At 36.8% G+C, this 27,973-nt stretch overlaps 1 protein-coding gene across 2 annotated transcripts; it reads right to left on the bottom strand.

Moving 5' to 3' along the window:
* Window positions 1-179: 179 nt before the first annotated feature.
* On the bottom strand, window positions 180-27,973 carry col9a2 (procollagen, type IX, alpha 2). 2 transcript variants are annotated; one of them, XM_038271925.1, is made up of 32 exons: window positions 27,751-27,822; window positions 26,715-26,780; window positions 25,971-26,006; window positions 25,798-25,860; window positions 23,646-23,699; window positions 22,456-22,491; window positions 19,299-19,322; window positions 19,127-19,180; window positions 17,533-17,586; window positions 16,107-16,157; window positions 15,929-15,985; window positions 15,801-15,854; window positions 12,100-12,153; window positions 11,899-11,952; window positions 11,385-11,438; window positions 11,246-11,299; window positions 11,064-11,117; window positions 10,924-10,977; window positions 10,787-10,840; window positions 8,660-8,704; window positions 8,510-8,563; window positions 8,359-8,412; window positions 8,090-8,143; window positions 7,919-7,990; window positions 7,573-7,608; window positions 7,403-7,447; window positions 5,122-5,154; window positions 3,943-4,089; window positions 3,816-3,870; window positions 3,494-3,682; window positions 3,332-3,409; window positions 180-1,230 (listed from the first exon to the last, which is right to left on the bottom strand). In XM_038271925.1, exons 1-32 carry the CDS (start codon window positions 27,820-27,822, stop codon window positions 1,025-1,027), a joined length of 2,067 nt encoding a protein of 688 aa, XP_038127853.1. In that variant the 3' UTR covers window positions 180-1,024. The 2 variants fall into 2 exon arrangements, with proteins under 2 accessions (XP_038127853.1, XP_038127854.1); XM_038271926.1 differs by lacking the exons at window positions 25,798-25,860; window positions 25,971-26,006 and having other exon boundaries at window positions 27,751-27,973.

Raw genomic sequence — 27,973 nt, 5'->3', positions numbered from 1 at the left:
CCCCCCCCCCCCCCCCCCCCCCCCCCCTTTCCCCTCCCCATGTCTTTACAGGTGATTATATCAAGAATAATAAATAGCTTCTCTGAAGTGACATAAAAGAGTCATCCTGTGGAAATCTGACAGTGGCATTTATAGCACATTTGAACCGTTAACTAATTGTTTCATGGAAAAGTCATTAGTTTGAAGGATCTGCACGTTATTCTTGCACATAACAATCAACACACATTTACAAAGATTTACAGCACTGCATTGTGGGAGATGGGAGTGCCTTTCAGGATATCCTGTTGCCAGGCAACAAGAGAAAGAGATAAAACTTGTTGTTAGTTTCTAAAATGAGACTTAGGTAGAAAGTGGGGGATTGGAGGAGGGAGTAAGCAATTTACATGAGTTATATCAAGGATTTTACTCAAGCTTACAGAACAGGAAATATGTTTTATAATACATTACTGAATGAAAATGAAGGCTGCAATTATTTATTGGTCCGTTCTGTAAATTTTAACATTTGATGATCCAGTTGAGAGAGGGAATCTGACCTTCAAAACAAACAAATCATTGAATCTACTCTTAACTATCTGAGAGACAATGTTAAGAAATGCACATTTCACCTTATTTATTTTTATTTTTTTTGCAAAATTGTGCATCTCACAAAATCCCCCAGCCTATATAGTGTGGTAGAAAGAAATATAAAGTTTTAGCTTGAATCTGATCCCTTCTCACTGCTAGAAAAGGAATATGGTATTTGGATGGCTCTGACAGTGACATCATCCAAAAACACTGGAGACTTCTTAAAGATGTGGGTGGCTGTGAACTGCTGTTGTCATGGTGACATGTGGGATTAAGATCTTGACATCCCACAGGGAAAAACTTCAAATTCTAATATTCAGTAGAGTCGGGGGGGCCTTAACATCCAGTCACTATCATTGCCCCCGAACTCTCTTTTCCCGATATTGTCCAACTAAGCAGAGCAGTCACTTTTTTTCCTCTTTCACTCCCTCCCCAGCAGTTGATTTAGAGAGAGGGTTCTCTAAAAATTGGGTCCTTTGATCGTCCCTGCCTCTTGTAATCTTGGTGAGGTGTATGCTGATGCAGCCAGACACATTGCCGCTTCGCAGAACCCAGGGAGACCCGGGGGCCCTGCTTTACCGGGACGACCTGGCTCGCCTGCTGCTCCCTGAGGTCCTCTTTCACCATGCCTACCATTTCGAGCAACACCATCAACACCAGGAGGACCTGTTAATGCAGAAGATTAAGAAAAAATATCTTGAGTGGTTTGCATGTTGATGACTGAAACCCAAACAGATACAATGATCAAATTAATAAGGGAGTACATTTATACATTTAACTTGTGGTTATCTTAGCAGAACGGAATAAATGTCCTTTAACTTGAATTAGTTTGTACTATTGCAATCTTCTCACATCCCGATCAAGAGCTTCAGTTATAGTGCTGGAGTTAATGATGCCTTTAAAATGCCTTTTAGGATCCTATCTATTAGCAAATGACATAATGTCAAGTCCTTTACTTGCCTTATTGTCTCCTTTATCTTCTTTACCACTGGTTCCCTTGTGCAATTAATTTTTTAAGAGACATTTTAAATTGTAAATAAAAGGCCACAGTATACACAGTGCAAATGTGCTTTTATGTAGTACTAAGGTGAAAAGGTTGCTGCAGCTAAAAATACTGTGAATAAATAAATATGAACAATGAACCATGACATGGAAATTTTTCCATTGACGGAAATCTAACTGAATTCAAACTTTTCTGCAATGCATATTGAAAAAATTTAAAGTAATGAATCCTCACAGAATCACTAATTGATAGAACAGGTCGTAGATGAGTAATATACATTTGGAAAATCCATCTTCAGAGTACAGTGGAATAAATTTAGACTGCTGATAATCCTGTTAGAAAATATCGAATAATTCTTTGGGAGAAGATGTTTATATTGAAGAAATGACAAAATAATTTAGGATAACAGCTTGAGATTTGGATTTTTTTATGATCTGGACATGATTCAGACATAATTGACTTTGTTCACACTGCACTCAGCCTTCTTTGAACATGTTTTTAGGGAATTGTCAGTTATAGACGCAAAACCTGGAGTAGACAGGTGCCATGTTGAAGAACATTTGTGGAAAAAAATTCTGTGTGGTTAAAAGACTAAAAACTATCAAAAACTGTTGTGCTGATTCTAGAAAAAATATCAAATTGAAAATATTCATATCCAGTGGCAGCTTCTCAAGAGCATTGTCCTTATCAAAATTTAGTAGAAAAACAATAAAGAAAATGTAAGTAAAATTTATAATTATAGTTACATATGTTCTAAATGACTTTGATTTTTTTTGTTTAAGAGAATTTATTGGATTTGGCTTAAAAAATCTCAGTTTAGGCAACTGGACGTGACATTTTCTAGAAGATGTTTCGCCTCTCATCCAAGAGGCTTCTTCAGTTCTAACTAGTGGTGGGGAGCACTAAGCTTAATATACTGTGGGTCTAACAAACAATTAGGGGGTAGAAAAGGTGGCTTTGATCCCTCCCACTGGAGTGGCCGCATTGGACTCATTGTGGGATTTTAATGGTCACCAGGAGGTTCTGATGGCTCCCCACCACTAGTTAGAACTGAAGAAGCCTCTTGGATGAGATGAGAAATTCTAAAAGATTTTGCATCCAGTTTCCTAGACTGAACTTTTTCAAACTTGACGATGACCTGAATGACTGAGAATCCTCACAGATATGTTATTGGATTTGCTTCTGAAATTTATTTCAGAAAAAACAAACAAAAAAAAAAACGATTTTTTGTTCCAATGAGCAAAGACTTAAATGCAGTATAATAAAACCTTAACAGAAAGAGGTTGCATTTTTTTTTGCAAATTAAGGACACAGTCCATGTTTGCTTCCATGGCTCAAAAGCAAACGCAAAACCTAGACTCTTCATTTTAAATGATAAACCATTTAAGACTGTTTTCATAAAAACCAATAAAAGCATTGCAAATTCTTATTCAAGAGGTGATAAATGGGTAGTGGCTGCTTTTTATAGTTTCTTTCTATGCTTAGAAGTCTATTTCAGATTTACAAGGGAGATTTTCACACTGCTTTCAAGTAGTTATTGAATAACAAAAATGTATTGATAAGCAAAAGCAGATTCAAAGGTAACAGCCCTCTGCTGAGGCTGACTGGAAGTTTAAAAGCACTGATCCATAAATACTGTTTTTCCATTGCATATAGCATACTTTAGTAAAGGTAATGGTAAATTGGCTCTATAGGTGGCTATGTCTGGGAAACAAACAGTTAACTATAACTAGATAAGTAGAACTTAGAAAAGGACTTTTTTACCTTGTATCCCAGGAGGTCCTGGTTGACCTGGGTGAGGTTTACCTGGATCTCCTCTCTGGCCTTTTGGCCCTCTCTTTCCTGGGAAGAGAAGAAGATATAACAGACATAAGCATAACATATAGGAAATATGTAAATAGGAACTCCAATGTAGATTAGTTTTACCTTTTAGACCCGTGTTTCCAATCTGCCCAGGTCCTCCAATCATGCCAGGGATACCACGGGGGCCAGGTAGGCCATGTGGCCCCTGAGGACCAGGTGCTCCTGGTGGCCCAGGGGGCCCAGGAGGACCCATTACACCCGCACCACCAAGCACAGCCCTCTTGGAACTTACTGTTACTGCTTGCAGCCTCTCTGTACCAGAAAACAGCAAAAATCATTCTTTGATGCTAACAACTGACTGCGCAGTAGATGAAAGCCCTTTTCAGGAAATGAGCCAATCTATCCTACAGACATCAAACATGTATTATCAGGTACTGATGCTCACCCTGCAACATCTTCAGCACCACTTCAATAATATGTTGGTCAGATGGGTCACGGCCCTAGAAAGATGGAAAAAAAAGCCTCAGCATCTCATTAACCGCATTAAACTGAAAGATATAAACCAAACTTACAGCTGGTCCTTCAATTCCTGGCATGCCGGGTACTCCTCTTTCTCCATTAAGTCCCCTTGGACCTGGCAGTCCAGGGGGTCCGGGGTCCCCTGGTTTACCAGGGTCTCCAGTGGGTCCATTGTGTCCAGTGTCTCCCCTAATTCCTTGCTGTAAAGAAAAGAACACTCAGAAGCAGGGCATAAAATTGACACCAAAGTGTTGTTTTATTAAGCAAGCCTTGCTCTGTTTTTAGATTTTTTAAACAAAATGTGGCGACATTGAGCTGCCATGAAGAGGCCACAGGCTGTGACCGACCAAAAGAAAGATGATGATGAGGACAGTTTAAAATACTGTAGATGATTGTTTTTTTTTATGTGAGTTGGAAAGCATTGGCAAGGTTTACGGCTGGCTGTTCTCACAACAAACAAGATGCGCTGTCAGAATCGCTGTATGTACGGCTCAAAGAAAGTGAGATCAGACCAGACGCTGTGGAAAACCCAGGAAGTGGAGAAATCAGTGGGGAGTGTCTGCTCCTATCATTTGAGAACTCAGGACCCTCAGTCTTCGCTCTGTGAAAGGGTTTCCCAATCGTTGCCTGACCATGGCATTACAGTGAAATATGGTTTGGATTCTGCCAATTATCTAATTATTTTTGCTTACCAAAACATTATTTAATCAGAATATTAGACTTGTCTTGAATAGCAAAATAAACTTATAACATGTACAATGTTATCAATCCTATTTTGAAATTGATGTAATATAAAAATCTGAAAAAAAAGAAAAAAAAAAAAGAGTTGAACCTCATTACGAACAATGACAAAGATGCATGGGTAATTAGATGTGCAGCTGGTTGTTAGCTAAAAAAGGAGACCATTGTGTTTTTATTTCTGCTATTTTCTGTTATAAATGCTAGTCACAACGGGTCAGATACAGTTGAAATTATAGAGGTCTAGTCACAAACAAGATTTAGTTGGTTAATAACCGCACAGCAATTTAATGTTTATTCTGTACAAGTTCAAGAATCATTCTAAACCATTCTGATCTGTCCACCTCTATGTCAGGCTTAAAAACATTTGTATAATAAAAAAATGAATAAATCACAATGACCAGTGGGCAAAAAAGTTAACTTCAGGCCCTGCTCAGAAGTATAGATTGATGAAAAGTCAACAAAATAGTCTACTAGTCATGTAATACACTCACCTGTCCTTTGGGCCCAGGCTCACCAGACAAACCCTGCATACATAAAAAACAAAAAACAAAAAGAACAAGACCAAGTCAGAGTCATAACTTGAACTAGTCCTGCATAAGATTTAAAAACCTCCCAACAACATTTTTGCAGTGCACAAATGTTTTTACTGAAATTTTATACTACATAAAAAAACATCAAAGTAAAGAGAAGGGAAACAGTTGGTCAGTCGGTTTGCAGGGAATGTGTAAATAATCATTAAAATTCAAGTTGTGTGGCTTTAGCACAGGGATTATTTCCTTTTGCCACAGCCTCTTAGTTTAGCTTGAGTGTAATGTCTTTTTTTCAGACTTGCAGGTCTGCCATGTGCATCCTTTTCAAATGTTGTTTGGTTTTTTTGTCAGATTTTCAAGTAAAGGGTGCTATTTTATTACTTACTCTGCCTATATGTGTCTTGTTGACAAGTTTATCTATTCCATGGCATTCAGGTGAACTCAAATCTTTAATTTTGGACATTGAGTTGGGAGGATACATTTGGCTAAAACAAATCTTACTGTTGCAGAACTCCTGCCTCCCCTCCTCCCTCTTACAGGCATGGAGTCCCACACCCTACAGTGTTTTAGGACAGAAATTCAGAGGATATCTTTCTCTTTCTGTGAATCTGCGATGGTGTTCACATCAAAGAGGAAACTATCATGGAAGCCACCATCATTGCTCATGCCCAGCGGACAGCTGCTGCAAATTGACCAAGGCTACGTTCACAATTTTCTGTTAAAATTCGACTTATTTTTGCATTGCTGTTCACATTTTCAAATATATGTGATTCACCAGCTCAAATGAATACATAACCTGTTCTCAGACCAGTCACTAGTTCCAAAATATTATGAACCACTGGTGAGTTTAATTCAGTGTTGCTGTTAAATGCCTGCCTGATTCTGCCTCCTTTTTTTCAGGTTTTTATTGTCATTACACTGTCACAAGTACAGAGCAACAAACTGAATTCTCTGCATTTAACTACCCCTTGGGGTTACAGTGGCTGCCATTGTGCGGCACCCCGGGAGCAGTGTGGGGTTAAGAGTCTTGCTCAGGGACCAAGAGTGTCTGTCTGTGGGAGTGGAGCTTAAACTCAGAACCTCTGGATTCCAATCGCAATGCCCTAACCTCTATGCCACACTCCCTTTGCTTCCCTCCCGATTCTCCTAGCCTGCCTAAAACCTATCGGACCTGTCATATGTTTTTGAATATGTGCCCTGACCCCTCTCTCGGATTCTCCCCTGGATTGTCTCTGGTTCTCAGATCACCTGGTCTTGACTTTGGACATCTTCTTAGACCCAGAAGTCTGATTTTCCCCTTGATCTTAATGCCTGACTCTGCTCTCACGGATCTGACCCTGTACGTTACTTTGGACCAATTATATACTTTCAAAGAGGGATTCCTTCAAATCAGTCTGGATGGATTTTGGAATCTTCTGAGGTTCATTAGTGATGTCACACACCAACAAACATCTTTATAAACTCTCAAAGCCTGTTCTAAAACACAATGAAGGCTAGTGAGCCATAATTCAACATTAGAAACATCCCCCTTTTTGTCTGGACACTCAGCTGTCCAACATCCTTCCAGAAGTTCTGGTTGCGGACTCTGGTGAAGCCCTATCGACCTACCGTAGCTTCACATTCCAATAAAATGTAAAAAAAAAAACATCCCTTGTTGTTCTGGTTGAATTCTGGGTCTTCCGTTTTCTGGTCATTACAGTTTTCTCATACTGTATACTCAATACATTTTGATTATCAAATTATGAAGAAAAGTCATTTAATAAGTATCCTCATATCTGCTAGCTCACTTAAAAAAGTTATTGTAAAGAATCAAACCTGATTAAGCGTATCATTTAATGAAAAATATTACTGGACCAAATATAATCCCATTATAACAGTCTGTAAATCTGTAAATTGATATATGATATTTCAGAAGAAATGCATACTTTAGCTGAGGAGTGTACTATTGGCCAAAGAATTTGATGAATTTAAAACTTTGTCTTGGTTTGAATTGCTGCTACCTTGTTACAAAGATAGTTCTCTTGCTATCTGGAATATTATGTGCATTTGTATTTAAATTCACACTTTCTCTAATTCTGAATGGGTTTCTGATTTTTTTTGCTATACATCACTCTGCTTCAGCCAACTACTTTGTATAAAACTTCTTATCTTAAGAAAGAAAATGTACTTTTTAAAGACTTTGTTGTGGTTCTCTCAAGAAGAACCTTGAAATTGCTTTACTTTGTGCTTTACCCATCTTTACCTTTTCACCCTTCTCACCAGCCAATCCCTCAACGCCTGGGTCGCCCTTTATATAACCGAGAGAAAAATATTAGGAGCAGAAGAAAGCATGATGCATGAAGGGAAATTATTTTGTGAGCGCTTAGTTTTCTTTAACCAACATTTTAAAAAGAAGCAGGAAGTTCTACTTACCACATCTCCCTTTGGACCAACTTTTCCTTGAAACCCCTGGTAGGAGAGATATGGACAAATTTAGAATATAGTATATTCTCCATCGAAATACACAAAAACTAATATTGATTGAGGCCACTGACAACAAGGAAGATGAGGATACTTGGATTAACATTTATATTGCTTGCCTTATTCAATGATCTACAGTGAACCTCATTTAAGTTTTCTCATAGGTAAATACTGCCCCCAATGGACAGGTCTGCTAAACTACATCATGGTACAAGATCTTTACAATATGCATTATGTTTATGCAATTTTATGGCTAATATTGCATGTGTATTTTGTCTTTTAAAAATTCCTCACAGACCCGATCACCCTTAGTTCCAGTAAGTCCCTGTGGACCAGGGATACCAATTGGCCCTCTTTCTCCTTTGCTTCCCTGTTGGAAAATATAAACATGGTGTTCAATATTCACCCCATATTTATCTTCACAAAAATTATGAAAAATAAATTAATTAATTAAGAAAAAGAAACGCACAGGCTTGCCAACTGGTCCCTGTGGTCCTACTGGTCCCCGCTCTCCTCTGTCACCCTGCAGAAGTAGTTTAAAGTCAGCTGTCTGTCCTAAGTAAGTTACGTTTGGATTATATGATTATTTATCAATTCATATCAAATTTTATATTATATAGGGACAAAAATTTAAAGCACTTATTGAAATAAAAATATACTGAATGTCTAACTTACAATCATGCCACTATGGAAATTATGATAACAATTATTACTATTATTGACATTACTAATTTTTACCTTAGGTCCAGGGACTCCTGCCATACCTGGCTCTCCAGGAATACCTGGTTCACCCTAACAGTGATACAAGAAATAAAGTTTTTCTCGAGGTTGTATCAAATTTAAGCTTAATATTCTGAAAATGATTCCTAAAAATGTTCCCCATGCTTACCAAAGGACCAGGTGTACCAGGCATGCCAACAGGGCCTCTCGGTCCAGTTTCCCCCTGTAAGGTAAACAGAATGCAGTAAAAAATATAAAACAGAAATATGAAGAAATATGTTGTAAGTTTAGAATATCAATTTAGAATATCAAATGATACCTTTACTCCAGGTTCTCCCTTTGCCCCTGGTGTACCAGGTAAGCCCTAAAGGCAGGATTAATACAGATTTATAATTTGTAGAGAGTATAACTTACAGTGCAAGCACTACTTCTGTCAATATGGCTGCAAATATTTCTGATGAGAAAATAAAGCAACCTTTAAGAGCCAGGGCTAAAGGCTTTTCTTTTTTTTTTTTTTTTTAAGTGTATGACAAAAAAATTCAAAAACAGGCTAAGTTCCACTACTTGAGTTTGTTGCAACCTAAGCTTCACATCAGTACTCACACAGTAGAGTGTGCATCTCATGCTCCATTACCCCTTAGTCAAAATAATTCAAGGACACACATGCCTGCACACACAAACATGCACGTTTGTGTCTCCCACTAGTTTCATAGTGATAAATAGTCTGCTGAGGCAGGGGATTGCCATTTCAAGGTGGTTTGTATTTTAAAACCGAGAGGATCAAAGGGTCTCTGTTACCCTGGATGACTGCCCACAAAACAGAGCTGAAGTTCAAAATATAATGATTTACTTCGACCTATTGTTCTTTATTTTCCATTGCTTCTTTTCTCCAGCTGAGAAGAAAAGTAGGCCTATGTGCTGTACGTCAACAAGTTGAGTTACAACGAGTATATAAAGTCTGGAGTACAAATTTATATATTTCTGTTGCTCAGCATGCATTAACAATTACAAATTTCAACTAAATTTGCCAAATACTTCAGTAAGATAGCAATGCTTATAGGACATTATTTGTTACATATTTTTAACTGGCTTTTAGATACAACTTTAAGATGCATCCCATCTCCAAAAAACCTGAATTATATTAGTAGCTTGTTACCCGACCGCTGCACAGCTGAGGCTGATTCCAAACAGGGCCAATTGTGGCTCTTAGCTCCTGATCCTTGCTCATATCCCTTCATCTTTTGCAGCATCAACACTAAGGACACTATTCTGGGTAGAAAAGAAACTCTGGGCTGCTCTGTTAAATCAGGAACGCCTTCAGCCTTACATACATTATAATTTGATGGAAACATACATGGGTGATGAAGTTACACAAAAGCCTGGAATGGAAGAATATCTCTCTTATAGAACCCAAAATATAAGAAGATGCATTTGCATGTGTCAACCATAGTACATGTCATGAAAAAATCTATCTTTATTTAGCTCCACAAGATGGACTGTACCTACACATTCTGTCACAAAAAGGATTGTAAGCAAACTCATAGCTTGCATGTGAGAGAAGGATATTAAGAAGATTCCTATACTAAATGGACCATCAACAGGAAGCATCGTGCTTCCTTTTCCTACCTCCTTTACTGCCAGAACTGTTTGTCTGACACTTGTCATGGTGACCGCTGATGCATTTCCACTTAAAGTGTCCTTATGTCTTCACCGATTTTCACTATTCTGAATCAGCCTGTATGCTGAGGGAATTCAGCCGTTAGACTAAAGAAGAGATGCATCTAAAAGTAGCAGGATGGAAGCCCTTGAGGACTAGACTTTGAAGCCCATGATTGGGGCTTTGAATTTTAACATGTGCTTTATTATTTAAACTAGCTGTGCAGCTATATATATTTAGTGTTATTTTGATGCTTGAACGTACATTTCCACGTTACGGTTCTGGCTACACCAAACATGATTTCTTCCTACAGAATATCTCTATAGTATGCACCTCTATCCAACCCATCAGACTGATCAGCTATTCTTGTAAAGCATGTTTAATCATTTCAGCATGATGTTTGTAGTCTAAGTGAAATCCTGTGTTACTTTTCCATTAATCTTTTATGAACACAATTGTTTAATGGTTTATTTTCTTCTAATTCTCCCATAAAGGCCAGATATTTTAAGTGCACAACTAATAGTGTTGTTCTAATCAGATTTAGCACCTGACCTCTGAATCACTGTAGCAAATCCGGAGTTCTCATGGTTTGCAGTCATACCATTCTGTCATACTGTCTGTTTTATTTGTAAAAAAATTGCACAATTACGTCCCACTTTATATTCTTGAGCACATAACAGTCTAAGAAAAAAAAAAAAATGGAAATTTGATGGTGTAAAATGAAAGATCAAGAAAGGGTTTCTGGTACATGTTAACATTTGGTTGACACTATTATGAAATATCACTCACTGCTGTCCCCTGAGGACCAGGGTTGCCAGGCATTCCAGGTTGGCCAGGAGAACCCTGCATAAAATACAGCATAAAAAAGGGTAAACATGCATCTTTAATCCAGATCTTGATCATTACAGACGCAGGTGCAAGCTTACCTTGATTCCAGGAATGCCAGGTGTTCCATCTTTTCCATCAATACCTGGAAGACCCTGGAATAGCATGTAGATGATTTAAAGGACTTTGGCCTATTTTTTTTCAAAAATCAATGAACAAAATAAGCAAAGCTTTAACTCACATTCTCCCCCTTTTTGCCAACTGCCCCCTGTGGACCCTGGATTCCTCGCCCGCCCTGCAGCAAAAAGTTTTTTTTTCCCAGTATTTTCACAATGCCAGTGCCAAGAGCAGAATCACAAAATCCAGTCAAGTTTTCCCGAATGATATTTGTGTTTGGTAATTAGTTTAAGAGGTTTCACCAACTTTGTCTCCTTTTTCTCCGGAGTCTCCAAGTGCCCCCTGGGGTCCCTCCTCCCCCTGCAAGAGAAGTGAGACATGTAGACTATTTTGAACCTCATTTTCAAATACGTGGGAGTGGGTGTGAGTGTGAGGATCTTCTCACAGGAGGTCCAGGAATTCCTACAGGTCCGACAATGCCCTTGTATCCACGAGGACCCTGGCAGAGAGAACAACAAAGCGCCATCAATCAATTGATATCAGAGTAAGAGTAAAGCTGAAGAAGTCTATTATTTATTGTGATAAAGGGACAATTAGTGCTTAACTCACTTCACTAATGGGAACACCACAGAGAGCCAGCCACTCTTATTTTGGCTCGTAGCCGAAATGCTAACTTGGCTAACTCAGCTAATGTTAACAGTAAGATGGATGGCTACAGTGGATCATTAACTACAGATGGAGTCACCGTGGACCCGGACAACCCCAAGTCATTAGAGAAGGAGAAAGATTTGTGTTAGCATCATTTCCATATGTCCCCATTGCTGCTAATGGATGGTGTTTGTGTAGAGGTGTTGGGCCTGGTTCTGCCTTCTTGTTGCAGAATTAGAATCGCAATGATTCCACAGAATAAACAAATGATAAGGCTGCATCTAAACTGAAGAAACAAACATGGAACTTACTGCCTCTCCTTTAGGACCCATCATTCCTGGATAGCCCCTCAAACCGATTGGACCCTAAAGAGAATGGTATACATTTAGACAGAGAGTTGCATTTTAACATGAATGTGAGTTCATGTTCATGTGAGTTTTGGTAAATTAAGATGTTATTATAAGTTGAAAAAAAAATCATGTCAGTTAACTAGTGTAAATTGTGCAGCCTACCGGGGGTCCTGGGATGCCCTGTTCCCCAGAAATACCAATATCTCCCTTAGGTCCCTGTTGAAGAAAGAGAAAACTGAGATTGTTACTAGACAGCACATTTTCCTAAACTTTAAAGAAACATTTATATTTTCTTTCCATGATATTTCACCTAAAAAAAACTTCAAAACTGAGAGAAAATACTTTTGAAGGCACTTTTAGGTTGCTTTAGATGCGCTAACTGACCTTTGATGGTTGCATACTTTGTATTGGCTGAGTCAAGCTTGATAGAGTTCGAGCTGAAGCTAATTAGCCAGCTAGAGCAAGCTAATCAAAAATTAATGGACCAATCCAAATTTGCCCTCACACATCCCGATTTCCCTCACAAACACATGGACTTCAAGGTACATTGCTAGTAAATGGAAAATGGGTTGGAGTTAAAAAGGGTCAGAGCTGTTCTACTGTGAAATTTCCAGAGGGGAAATTTAACTTAAATATTGGTAGTTGTTGTTATGGACTGGAATCTGATTGACCAACCTTTAACTACATTCCCAGCTTTAAATTTGGATTTTTATATTATATATGCTCTTTAACAAACAGCGTTTGTAAATCTTAGATAGTTAACCTCTGCTGAATAATTTTAAAGATTTTATTATGCCTCTAAATATGTGTCAGTGTTTTTTTAATAATGTTTTAACACTATTATTTCAAAGAACAAGATCATATGAAGTTGTATTGTTTATGTAATTAATGGGTAAATACTAATTACAGATCTTCAGTGAAGAATGGACACTCAAAGTTAGTTTTCCTTGGATTCAACAATTTATTTAAAAGTGTAGTTAGTTTTCTTAGTAAGCATTTCTACCTGCTAGTCAGCCATATTGGATTTTGAGGTGAGGTAGCTGAGAGACTTCTCTCTTTTACACTTTGAATTTTAAATTTTATAGAACTTTCGGTTAATTTCTGCAACTTTGAACTTTAAATTTTTCAATTTTGAGTAAAAATTAAGCAGATAATAAAACAGAATTCTTTAACAAATTAGGATGTGTTGATATTTAAGAGTATATACTTTTTTCCCTGCAATTTTGGCTGTTTTCTGTAATACAGTAGAAGAAGTAAAAAAATAAAAAATTCTACATCTAAGAACTATTTGAAAACAATGTTCAGTATATTCACACTAACAACTCTTAGCAGTTAAAGTTACTAATGCCTGATTTATACCTTACTGCTCTGCTAAGTGATTCACTATTGTCATTTGCCACACAGGGTTTACAACCACTCTTTGCATCAATCATGTGATCATCAGATTTCTATTACTGCAAATGGAAAACCTTAATGCTCCCCTTCAAAGGTTAGTTGTTTTAAGCATGCATACTATAGCAAATTTTGGAATCTTTTGGAATCTTTTCAGAAGAAAAAAAAAGATGAAATTGGCTTTGAAAAAATGTTTTTTACCCCTATTTGATAATTAATCCCTGAAGAATCACATGGGTAATCAAACTGTATTGGTTTCTCGTTTGCCCTGCGATGGGGCACTGATCTGTCCAAACTGTACAACACCTTTCACCCATAGACTGCTTACTGGCTGCCAGCCCCTTATGAGATGGATATATGAATATATGAAACTTATTTAGACATTTTCTTTCATAAAACTGTTTTTACAGAGACTGCATTATCATCCACACTCTGTAATGTACATGTTTTCAATGCTGTTGAGTATTCTAAGTAAAACAAACTAAATTTTTAATGGCAGCTAAAGTTAAAGAGGAAAATCAAAAAATGCTATGAAACCTTCCTGGCCTTAACGAGCCCATGCCATTTTCCTTGCACGTCTCACACACTTAGGCTTAGACAGACTTAAGTGTCATTTTGTACAAAGAGTGTATACAAAAAGAAATTTCCATCACTGCAGCTCTCAATACATTACCATTTTTAAAGTGCAGCAGGTGATAAAATGTAGGCAGCAGTGATAAAATGTAAACATAAAACTGGTATATGATTTAGTTTTCAACATTCATAGCTTTTTTTTTTTTTAAATCCCACTTGAAACAACATTCAGCAGTCTGATGGCAGGCACAGTTTCCAGGGTGCCATCAGAGGGGCACCAAAACCTTAGGCTTGTGAAAAATCATAATTATAATAATCATGGTATAAATTCAGGAAAAAAAGTGTAAAGCTGATTATTTTTATAAGAACAACTAAAAATATATGTCATGTTACATGACAGTCATGCTGTTATCCTTCAACTCTGCTCCAGTTCGTTTGAGTCCTTTAAGAGGCAGCTAGGCATCACAGCCATCATCATTTTCCTCCACTTTTCCTCACTTATCTGAAACTCTTACAGACTCATGAATGCACTAAAAAAGTGTTTTACCTAAAAAATGGGTTCTTCGGATCAATTTTTTTTATCAGTGCATCAGCTACAAGACTGATGAGACGGGGTGCAGGAGGTGGGAGATGGGGCAGAGTGGAGATGGGATTAGAAGTTCTATAAGTGCTGCATGGTGGAGAAAAGTCCCAGTATGCTAAGGGGTAACATTTTAAATTGATGGGATTGCATACCATTGCATATCGTCCCACTAAAAGCATTGGCTTAGATGTCATATTTTAAAGTTGACTGGTATTTTTTCATTAACTTTAGGTAAAAAAAATCCTGATAATAAACAAAATAGGCATGGAAACATCAGTTTATGTCTCATTAATGCATGCAGTTTGATTTACTTTATAAAAGGAGTTTCTCAAATTAATCAACTTTATATAAAAAAAAAATCTTTTTTTTTTTATTAATATAGAAAGGAGCATCATTGAGTAAAACAATCAGGAGTCACTTGATTACCTAATTGCTTGCAAAAGTACTTAAGAAAAGTAAATTAGCTTCTATGTGGTAGCAGTTTGTTTGCTTTCTTAGAGAGTTATCATTGAGATTGTCAGCTCATTTTTTAGGTTGAAGTCATATCTAGACGTAAAATACCACATAATACCCGTATATGTAAGAGGTGCTGTCTTGAATGAATATTTTAATCTTTAGTCAGCTGTGTTATAACAGTTGTCCAACATTAATACAAATGTGTTCTATCCAAAACATTAACTGCCGTTGAAGAGATAAAGATAAGAGGCCTTCTCAGTCTTTTATCTAGAAGTGATTTAGCATGCAGGAAGTGAAACATTTCTCCTCAGCTAACATCTGAGTCTTAGTCTGAGCAGCTGCTGGAGATGTTAACAGCTCCTGGCGGGTGTCTTTAAGAGGAAGAAAAGACAGCGCAACCTTGAGTCAAGGCAGACCCTCTGAAATCCTGGCTGAGCTTGTGTGGAGTGGTTACAGGGTGAGCTGAGTGTTTTTTTAGCATCTAAGCACAGCCAGAAGGTTCATTGTGTGGGAAGATCAGAGGCTAAGTCCTCGGACTCAGCTAGCTGCTCCCTAGGAGCCCTCAGTCTGCTCATTACCTCTGCTTAAAACGATGAGGTGAGAGGTCTGTGTGAACCTTGACTCTCTCATCCTTTCCTTCATGTACCTGGCTCCTCACCACCACTTTCATCTGGCACACTGCATGCAGAATGCAGGTTCGGGGGCCAGCCTGACTAATCGCAGCCAGATTAGTGCAGTCATGTGCCTCAGGGGGCTTCATTAGAACTAATCCCTGCCTCCTGTGATTCTCAGCAGCGACTGAGTGTGAAACACTGCAAAACATAAACATGCATAGGTACTTGTGTAGCGTGCGGCTCACCAGTTGCCCTATGCTGCCAGGGTCTCCAAGAGCACCAGCGCGTCCTTTGTGTCCCTAGAGAGCAGTGCATATTCAGGATGCTGCTGCAGCAAAGTTAATATCAGAAAATAATAAGACAAAAACCTTACTTTCACACCCTGCAGTCCCTGGGGGCCTTTAGGTCCTGCCGGGCAGTTGAGAGGACACTGTTGGTGAGATGAAAAAATATAGATGAAAGTTAATTTTTCTTTAAAGAAAATATAAAAACCAAGCAAAAGTGAAATATTGCAAAAAAAATATTGAGGAACTAGATGTGAAAATGTTTACCTGCAAGTCTGCACTGCCTTCGTCAAGACCAATAAACTTCCCTGGGGGACCCTGGGCAAATATTTGGACACATGATGAGGGAAGTCTGCTGGCCTCAGCTGGCAAAGAGTTACCTTTTCTCTCCAGTGCCAAGTCAGCACTCTGCCCATTATTTCTAGCAATTCATCTCTCTATCTTTCCATCTCTCAGCTTCTAGATTAACTTAAGAACTGTAGAATCTCTAGAGACTTATGTATTACTGGTGAAGTCGGATGAGACACTACACTGATATAATAGGGGTTTATTTGTCCTAGGAAAGCACTAAAGTTAAACAAATACTCTCCCCAGGGCAAGGGACATCCTTCTAGGTGAAGACACTTGCATCTGCCCAACTCCCTCATCCTCCTCCCCGCAGCCCTCTTCCCCGCGCCTCCTTAAAGAGGCTCAGAGACGCACACAGGGGAGCACACACACCAAAGAGTCTAACTCTCACAACAGTTTCTGGTGCCTCGTCACTTTCTGTCTGCTGGGACCTGTACAAACAACTCGCTGTGTGTACAGAAGGTATTTTCATGCATTTAGAGAACAAACATATCAACTGCTGCTTCTGCTTAAATAAACAATCATCAATCTTAGCACTTTGTTACGGCTTGTAATTTTGCCCTGTAATCCCATTCAGTAACATAAGGCTTTTTCAATTAGCCTGAATGAGCTATAAGCCTAATTAAATCTAATGTACACCGGAATAGGAAATTCTCAAATTTAAAGTGGTTCCAAGCAGAACACAGTGGTTAATATTTGACTTGTAGATTAGCCAAAAACTCACTATTAGAGAACTAATGTTCGTCTAAAAGGAAGGGCTGGCAAATCATAAAGCCTAAAACTCTCATGGCTCTGGAAAAATAAAATTGAAAGTAATTTTTTGCTAATAATAATATTAGTGATTTGTTTTGGCCCAGTCGCTATTTTGACTCAAAACTGAGGAACATTCTATGGAGGGATCTAAAGATAACAGAGATCAGTTAGAACTATCAATCCGATTACAAATAGAAACATACAAAAAGATCAAAAAGCTGGTCATCAGCCTTTTGGTTAATTGTGCTTGTACTTCATTTGGTAAAATTATAACTGCTGTGGGTGTGAATAATAGGAGCTTAACTATACAATTAAATTATCCACAGGTAAAAAAAAAACAACAACAAAAAAAAACAAATGAAAAATGCTCCAGATTTATGAAAAACAGATTTTATAATACGTTTTAGACACAAAACAGTCAAGCTGTTTTAGTTAGAATTTCTGTTTATTTTATGTACATAAAAATGTTGTTATATTAACCAGTATATGAAAACTCAATTCATACTCACTTTATTTTAATGTATTACCGCTTAATTGTTGTTTCAGATTCAATTTATTCAAAATTCAAATTTTTTTAAACAAAAACACTTACTGGCTTGCCTGGAGGTCCAGGGAGTCCAGGAGCACCTGGTGGTCCCAACACACCCTATAAAAACAAAAACAGGAAATAAACTCAAGAGTCAATCTTAATTATTGGTCTGAATCCATAATGATAATTTTTGGAAAAACCCGGGTGAAATTGCACGTATAGAACACAGAAAGAGATTAAAAAGACATATATAAAAATATAAAACACCTCCTAAAGAGAAATAGAACATTTCAAATACCGCTGAATCTTTAAAAAAGAAAGATATTTCTTTTAACTAGAGATAAAATAAAAATAGGATTAAATATCTAAAAAAATAGCTACAAATATTAAAAAAGGGCTTAAAACTCAGCGCTGTAATAATAAAATAGCATTTCTTTCTTTTTTTTTTTAACAGTGTCCTGTCTGGTGATGCGGCAATAAGAATAATTGTGTTGATGCCAAAAAGAGCCCAACAGATTCTACTTTCACAAGTGGAGCAGTACGGCTATTGCCATAGTGTTCCACTTGTTTCATGCATATAAATTGCTTTATTATAATTATGCAGGGGGTTTTACAGATTATATGGACACTTCAATGTAAATAGAACAGAAGAGGAAAAACAGGAAGGAAAAGATGAAAGAAAGAGGAGATAGAAGAGAGATAATGATAAAACATTTTCAGTCTGCTTCATCACCTGCAACAACATGTAAAAAGAACAGCACAACCATAAAATAGCAATTCTACTGTAGGCATTTAATCATTCCTCTAAAGTTAGGTGTAATGAACTCATGCAGCCTCAAGGTGGTGATATTTAAAAGTGGTTTCTGTTCTACTTCTGGTCCGCTTAATGGTTGAAATACCTTCCTAACAACTCAAGCTGGTGAATGATCACAATAATTATTTATTCGACTACTAGATGGTTGCAGTTCATTGCTATCACAATGTAAATGCAGCAAGAAAAAGCTTATCTTCTGCTGCAGACATCAGTTTGTTGTTATTTGTTCTAACTACCGTAGGAGACAGTAATGAGAGCTCTTTGTTTCTCTGTAAGCGTGCTGATTGGTTGATAGCACTGATGGAACCACAAGGCCCAGAACCTGCTATTTAACTGCAAGTGTGGAAAATAATGCTATGAGTTGCTGGTAGCAAAAGGTTGAAGCAATAATATGAACCTTTAATAATACTGCAAGGTCAGCAATTGGTTTTGATGTATTGCCGCTTCCACAGTAGAAGAGAAAAGCCTTCCATTCTACTGTGACACCAGAATCTCATAGTAATGCTTTCAACGCCACCATCAGTATGAGGTAATAAGAAAAATCTATTCCTCTGTGAGGCCTGGAACTGGTTGTGATGAACTGCTGTTAACATAAGGTTTTGCAATGCACTGGTTAAAATTTAAGACTATGTTAACTATGCTCATAGAAAACCTTTTGATTCCATCTTAACTCATTTATGTTAAACCCGTACTGTTTATCTGCAACAAATCACAGAGAGACATGTTGCAAATGACAAGAGCATGCTTTTTATGTATTTTGTAGTGTAATATATATTTAAAAAAAGAAAACATATTCAAATGTTGATCTTGCAGAAGATACTTGGCTAAAAACTGACTTCTCACCTTTGGTCCAGGTGGTCCAATTTGACCTGGAAGGCCAATTGGCCCTGGTGCACCCTGTAGATGATGCATATTAAAGAGCATTTAAATTTTATTTCATTTTAATTCAAATGATGTGAAAGCAAATACCTTAAACGTGAACATTTTTCTTTGTAAAAGTCATCATGCTACTTACAGCCAGACCTGGTAGACCAACTCCCTGTGTGGAAAGAAAGAGTAAGGGGGTTTAATACAAACCAAAATCGAATTACCCATCAGAGCACCCTGTTTCAAAAGGCTAATTAATGAATACTCAGCAAAAATCATGTAACAGACTCTGCATCACACTGATTGATGCCAAACCAAAATTCTGCCTATTTGCACCTTATCTATTAATGTTGTGAACTTCCATATCAATGCATTTTTGCATCATGTCTTTTCTCCCAAACTGTTTACATTTGATTACTGCTGCACTTTATGGAATGGAAACGTTGTGAAAGCTGTACACAATGGGTATACAAAACAAAATTTCGTTTTATATACCCATCTGGGTATACAAAATGACGATAAAATTTGTCTAAGTCAAAAATTGACTCAATAAGTCATTTTTTTCTTAAAGTAAGTGACTTTTTTCTTGAATTGAGGGAGTGAGACACTTTTCCAATGGAACAAGAAAATTTACATTTGAAATAAGAAATAAAAATTGCATTAAGATCTTCTTTTTAAAAGCAAAAAACTCATTCCATTGGCAAATATTCTAAATTACCTGCTCAAATTAAGGCTAAATATAATTAATTTAAATTTTTTTGCTTATTTCCAGATCATTTGTGAAGTGTAGAATCATTACTTGTTATTATCTAATTAACAAATGTTTAATGTATTGATGCAAGCTCAACAGGTTGCACAAACACAGAAGCCAAGAAAATTGTATACTTAGTCTTTTACTTAGAACAAACTATAAACAATTTAAAGGAGGAATCAGGCCTTCATTTAGGTAATTTAGCCCATTGGGCAGGATTTTGTATCAGTGCAGCTCTAGAAAGCTGGATGAACAGCACAGCCCCCCTAAACAGGACACTCCATAAAGCTGAATAAAGGATTGACTAATTGTGTTTCACCCATGCATAACATTGAATTACCTAACTTCTGCTGGAGGGTGTGAGAAAGATGGACACAGAGCACCACCTAGTGCTTCCAGACTGTCTTACATGTGGATTTCCACTGGTTTGTTTGAATGAATGGCTCATTTTAATATGCGTAAGAATGTGTTTGAATATTTTCTATAATAAATGCAAGGCAGCATATGTCACATCTGGCTTCAGTGAGCTAAAATGGGGCAGACACAGCTGGTTAGACATTTGGGCAAAAAAAAACAACAAAGTCTTCGAGGGAGGTTGCTATATGAGACCAGCTGAGATTCAATATGCTAGTTAATAAAGCAGCTCTGCATGAACTAACATGTCAGATTGATTCTCTCGCTCATAACTCATTTCTTAAGTAACATATAACAGAGTTTTCTCATTTACAAAAGCTGAACACTAATGTGAAGTAACAACCATTGAAAATAGAGTGAGTTAGAAGTTAAATTTGACAAACTACTCTGAGGAAAATCAAATTTAAACATGAGCTGTTTTTACAAAGGTATACTGTGATGTGTGTTTAAATCCTATGGAAAGAAACTTGACTGATCAATCTCTTTGTGTCCAGCAAATACATACATACATGTATACAATATTAGGTTTAAATAAAGACACTTTGAAGATATTAAACATTATACATCTTGTTATGCTGCTTGAAGCATCTTAGCAGTCATTTAAAATCAGTGCAATATCTAGCATACAGGTCATTTCCATTAGTGGTTCATCAGGTCTAGGTAAATAAGCTGTCACAATTACCGAGATATGCCATGGACAAACTGTAAAATTAGGTGGCAATCGTTCTATCTTTAACAATTATTTGTTCTAATCAGTTATAAGAGAAATAAAAAGAAAATGGATTAGAAAAAATAATTTAAATGTGTTTGGTAGTACTAAATTTATTTTGTCGCCTTCAGCAACAGAACCATAAACACATTGTGAGCTTTTATGCATGCATTAAATTATCTCTACTTTTAACTCCACTCAAACTCATTTTTATCAAGCATACTTTACAGATAAAGAATTACTACAAACCATGGACCCCACTTACCTTTCAGAAAAGCTTTAAGTATTTGTTGCATCAATTCTGATGCATTTTTAAAAAATGTGACTTCTAATCGGTCAGCTGTATGTCCATTTAAATCGCTTTTTTCCACCACATGTTAAATGTCTTATATCCAGAGATGGGAAGTAACGAAGTACAAATACTTCGTTACTGTACTCAAGTAGATTTTTCTGATATTTTTACTTTACTTTACTACTTATTTTTATGGCGACTTTTTACTTCTACTCCTCACATTTTTACACAAATATCTGTACTTTCTACTCCTTACATTGTAAAAAATTGGCTCGTTACTTTAGTTTTGAATCATTTCAATGGAGTTACCGTTATTTTTCACATCATCAATACCAAATTCAATATAATTGGATGGGAATCTACGTTGCATTTGACGCACCGCTACAAGATGAATCGACAGATTCGGCGGTATTCATTGGCGGCAAATCATTGCAGCTTGGTGGCGGTGGCGTTAGCATAGTAGCATGGACGACGAGATGATTGAAAATGAACACAACGGAGATCTAGTCCTATTGGCAGACATCCATTTAAAATGTAGGCAACGGCATGAAAAAAGTTGTTTCTACTTTTACTTTTATACTTCAAGTAAATTTACAAGCCTGTACTTTGTTACTTTTACTTGAGTAAAGAAGTTTAATCAGTACTTCCACTTTTACCAGAGTATTTTTTAATACAAGTATCTGTACTTTTACTCAAGTACAGAAAGTGAATACTTTTGCCATCTCTGCTTATATCTAAGCAAAGAAAGTGCAGTTAAATCACCCTTTTGTTCAAGAAACCAGCTTTAAACCAGAACCATGGTAATGTGGGTGAAAATCCCTGTCAATCAGCATCTTATTAAAAAGATCAGCCCCTCTGGCAACGAAACCATGACACATTTAAAGTCAATTACATCCCATTTTCTGTCCCATCCTGATGCCTAATTTGAAATTCAGGAATGTCTTTGTTCCCATCATAGTAGAGAGTTAAATTAATTGAGCTGTTTTATTCTGATTGGTTAACTTGTTATTTGTGTTTACTCGCAATAAAACAGACTTTGCATTAAAATTCATTCAGGCAGTATTCATAGATTACAAAGTTCGCTCTAATTTCCATTTATAAGCATTACAGTAGTGTGGAATTGAAAAATTGATACTTACTGGACGTCCAGGCTCACCACTTGGACCTGGCTGACCCTGCAAAGGAAGAACGTCACATGATCGGTGGGTTAAAAATGAGCCTTCTAAGATCTACATATACTGGAAGGAAACAGTGAAAGAATTCATAGATTTTCTAGTTGGACATCTGCCAAAACCATCCAGGATTGTTTTTGTACTTGCAGAGCATTTATGTACAGAAATAAACTCATGCGTTCTTTAGACCATAGTATATACAATGATATATATAAAAAAAAAAAAAAAAAACATGGAGGGCATTGCCCTTCCAAACCTTTACAATGTGCACCTTAATAAAAACTGTAAGTGCCACATTTTTAAACTTACTAATATACCTAACATTGCTTTTTTTTTAACACCCTTGTTAAAAGGTACAATATCCTTAGTGAGTGTATTGGGAAATTAGTGGTGAAATGAAAGTCATCTTCTTCCACTCCAAGGTTCATCAGTATTAAATTTAAATCAGATAAAAAAAAAGGTAATTCATTAGATGGTGCTTGCTAGATTAAAATAAGGTGAAGGCTTTTGTTGCAAATCTCTCTTACTGACATAATAGAAAAGTGCTTTACAAAGGAGATGTCAAAGGCATTTAGAACAACATTGCACAATTGCAGCTTGTAATGATCTTTAATGCTTCAAAATGCCAATTTTTCAGCTTTTTATCCAAGTGCTAAAGAAAAGTGAAAAGAGTCAAATCAATTGACTGAATTTGACTCTATTAACTTTTGAATTTAAAAAGAAATTTCCAAATGCCTGTTGAATATCTTGACTTAAATGTGTCTATCTGACAATTGAACAATAAAATAGAAAACAATAGAATAGAATAGAATAGAAACTTTTCTATCACTAAGGAATAGAAATGTGTCTTTGATAGGGCTCCACACATTAGACGTTCAAGCGAGATAAACACAGTACATGAAGCCTTATGTTTTATCTAATTTTAGCATTTGGTACAGAGCAGATACAGTTTTTTTTTTATATCAAACACGATGTAAATCTAAAAACATTTTCTCATAAATGTATTAAACTAAAAACAATTTCTTCTTTCTGTCATATATTTATTCTTTCTTTCTTCCTTGAACTTGACATTTTAAACACTTGGATTTTTATTTGCAGGATTGATGTAGTCCTGTCGTATTTCTAAATGCAATTTAGCTGACTGTTCAAACACTTGCCTTTGGGCCAGGGTTACCAACTGGTCCGCGGTCACCTTTTGCCCCAATCAAACCCTGGAGATGGAAAGAAAGGCATAAAATACAGAGATTTATTTTATGTAAGGTCAAGACAGTAAAACACAGAAAAATTCACAAAGGAACATTCTGCTTACACAGTGCTTTCTAAGGGGTTTAAATGACCTTACAACTATGTTAGCCACACAACTGATTAAATCTGACTTGATTCTGGTAGCCTTCTGAGAAATAAACTTTAGAGTTAGGTGCTTGAGATTCCAGAGCAGATTAGTGGGTAAATCCCTGAAGAACTCATGCATGGGTGAGCTCTCTTTAGCATGTGATCTTTTGGTAATGAGACCAAACTGTCCGTGCCAGGGAAGGAGGGAGCTGCTATGACCTACCTCAGAAGCTGCCACACATTTAAATAACTAAACCAATTATTTGTAAATGATTATACATTAAATAGTTTCTTTATCAGTGCAGCCAAAACGATGTAAACCAGTTTGGAGAATTGATACAACAATTTCACACATAGTAATCCTCCCAGCCAATAAAGTAGATACAAACCAATTTAATATTTCGGAGATCAGTTTTTATTTTTGAAATGTATTATTCTTAACCTTACTTTAACGTCCAACTACTGTCAATCCGATCTGCAGTAAAATTATCCTCTTAACAAGTACTTTGGTGTAGAGCACCGTCTGAGCTCACTAAAAGCTTCAATGTATGGAGCACTGCATTAGTACATAGTAGTTGGTGCAGTTTTTTTATGTTGTTGAAGTTTTTTTTTTTTCAGTAATTTTCTATGGTCATGTTATTATGATTGCATGCCATAGAGATGCATTAAGTAGCCAATAACTGTGGGATGGAAATGAAAGTAACACTTGTTTTTTAAGTAAATGATCACAAATCCACTTTTGAAAGTGTGCCATGCATTTGTGTCATGTTTTACAAAATATTAGCTTTGCACAGCTTGAGCCAAATATCGGCCCAGACATTGCAAAACATTTTAATTTTAATCAGATTAGATGGAGAACACATTTGACTACACATTACCTACCAACATCAGTTTAATAGAGAGGTTAAATTTTATTTTCTTTAATGTATTTAGATTATTATAGCATTATCACTTTGGTATCTGTAATAGTGTACATAAAATGTTAAATTACTAAGCGCTTTAGCTTTACTTTGGGTCTCCATATCTAAAGAGTCTTTGCATCTCATCACAGGCGATGAGCAATGGCGTAACTATTGGTAAGCAGAGCATGAAGTTGCTTAGTCACTGACACCTGGTTGGCCTCCTACGCAATTGCTGACTAGGACGTCTCTTTGCAAATGTAATGGTACAAAAAATTCCTCTTAAACCCTCTGATACTAGATTAACTGACCGAACCTTATTTATACCCCAACACATGGCAGATTTCAACATGATGGTGAGCCGTATAAACACAACACCAATAGCAAAACAGACAGTGGTACTTTTAATTACTATGTTAATAACTGTGTATAGTTCATTAGAGGGGTGGTAAAAAAATAAAATAACTCCTATAATGTGTTACAAACCGCAATTAAGATCTTAAAAGAACAATGTATTTGAGTATTTTATTTTTTACAGTACGACTTAGAATTGTGGGTAATCCAGAGCGTAGATTAAAAACATAACCGTTATGTAAAATGTGTTAGAGACAATTGATACCAAAATGAGGTACTTAAGCGGATTCCAGAAAAGAAAAAGGAAAGAAGAGCTGCTGGAAGAATGGAAAAAACTTCCCAAAATAAACAAGTTCTTTCAAAGAACCAAAGAGGGAGAGGTGGACGTTGCTGCTGCAGTGAGTGAATTAGCGACCAGGACATGAATGGAGAGAGCGGGGGTGAGGAGGGAGCTGTTAAACTGAAGGTAGCCCGATAAGACTCATATCATATGGGGCCCACCCAGATAATTTTGTAACACTGAAACAGTGTTTTGTTATATTTTTAAAATATATAATATATTAAATATATATATATATATTTATATAAAAATAAATAAATAGTTCATAATACAAGATTTTCCTCACAATCATTGCAGTGTTAACATTTCAAAAGAGTGATATATTTTTTTATGAAATGTTTTACATCCCACCTATAAAACACTTCTCCCACAACAATTACTCACATCAATGCCGTTCTTTCCGGGAGGTCCGTCAGGGCCGGGCTCTCCTGGCTCTCCTTTTTGTCCCTACAATAAAACAGACAGAAAAAGAATTGATGATCATGAAAATTACACTTTAAAATTACTGCAAATTAACTATTATTAGATTGTTATTTAGAAAAATTGTGGAAACTCACTACTGGACCAGTGGGGCCAGGAGGTCCTTTATCTCCCTGCAGAGACACACAGGTAGGTTAGTCCTATAGCACAAACTGAAAATCTGACATGTACTATTTTTTGATTCTTGCCTATCTGCTCAAATAAAATAAAAAGTATACATGCATTTACATAAATGAATCAGGGATTCGGACCCATATGTCATAAAAATTGATATTCAGCATTTTATATCAATATGAGAAATAGAAATATCAACCATATAATGTCTTTAGAATCTACAAGTCCTTTAACTCTAACTTAACCTTTTTTTTTTTATTCATTAAAAAATGAAAGCCTGTTATTACAACTGAAACAGGTAATTTTATAAAACATTTATTCATTTTAGTTCTGCAGAGTTGTACTTGTATTTGTACTTGTATTTTTCATTTTAGAACCAGCATTTCAAAGTATTTAACTTCACACAACCAGGCTGTTTTCCTGCCCCAGTCAGAGCTGCACTGAAAACTCAGCTTTATTCACACAACCTGCCTTTAAATATCTCAAATGTATCACATTACTGTGACACAAACTCAGTATTTGGCTTCTGAAAGACCCCTCTCTGGGATGGAACAGAGCCCTTTTGTGACTGTGTGTTTTCATTTAGAGCTCCCTCTGCTGGTAAAACTCTGGTACTGTATGCTAAGCAAGCATCAGGTATTTCTCCTGGACAATACACATCTTTGTGAGAATGTGTACTGAGGAAACCTGTGCGGAAGGATACTTACATCAATGCCGTCTGAGCCTGGAGTGCCTGGAGGACCTGGTAGGCCCTGAGGTCCAGGTGGACCCCTCTGGAAAACAGACAGAAAGAAAAACAAATGAAAAGTTTTATACATTTGAAATATAGTAATGTTATAGGGAAAAAAAAATCCATCATACCTTAATAGTTTATGAATTTGAAGAGCATATCCAAAATAATAATGCATAAATGCTTAAAATGCATATGTGTGCAAAACAGTGATAAATCTTTGTATATGGAATTCTTCAACATGCTTACCTGCCCTAAACAACTTAACACTTCCTTACCTACTTAAATAAGTATATCATAGCCACAGAACCACTTTAGAAGATCATTTGGAAAAGAATAGTAATCAGCAATAGTTATTAAACACAACATGTCAAAGTTAAAAATGAGAAACAAGTGGAGGAATTAAGGAGGAATGTTGAAGGGAGGAGCCATGAGAGGGGCATTGTTTACCCCCACCAACCCACCTGAGTCCCTCATATTTTAACCTTAGCCTTTCTTTCACATATTTATTCTTTCAAAATAAAACTGCAATCATTTAAGGTGGAAAAGAACGCAGAAAGTCCAGAGTGGATGTAGGTATGAGGATAAAGAGGCATCTTTTACAGCCTATAGGCAAAGTGTGAGTTTGCTCTGAGCACATTGAGCACACGAGGTTTCTAAGTTTGCTTGAAAAATCAAAGACATTCCCAAAAAACTCAACAATCCTGCAATTGAGATTTTCAGCTTTAAATATATAAGATCCATCCATCCTGAGACTGATAATCCACAAAGAAGAGTCCAGTTTGCTTTGTTTGCACAAGAAAAAATGAATCCTTGATCTGGATCAGCTTTTCAATAATAACTGAGATTAATGTTATTGGTTTATTTATCACTTCTCAATCACTTCTACTAGAAAACAAGGATCCAAAAATGTTACAGCAACGAGACATCCAAAACCTGCTGACCCCTTTCAGAGGCCCTCATCCCTCTACAGCACTGATCCGAGATGATTAGAACCTTTCCCTTCCACTCACCACTTGGGCAAAAGCCAGGCACAGGGTTTGCAGGATTATCCAGGTCTTCAGCAAGGCAGAGAGAGTAGCCATGGTTCCTCTCCCCTTCTTCTCTCTTCCGAACGGCAAATCCTGTCCTCCAACTCTTCTTTCGGCTCCTTCACCACTCTCCTATCTGGCACAGTGGGTAGAGGGAGAAAAAAAGGCTTTCACAGCGAGAGAGCTGAGAGGGGAGAGGGATGGA

This window comes from Cyprinodon tularosa, unplaced genomic scaffold (genome assembly GCF_016077235.1).
Source record: "Cyprinodon tularosa strain WSP-4 unplaced genomic scaffold, ASM1607723v1 ctg810, whole genome shotgun sequence".
NCBI lineage: Eukaryota > Metazoa > Chordata > Actinopteri > Cyprinodontiformes > Cyprinodontidae > Cyprinodon > Cyprinodon tularosa.
This window is presented reverse-complemented; position numbering and strand designations above follow the sequence as displayed.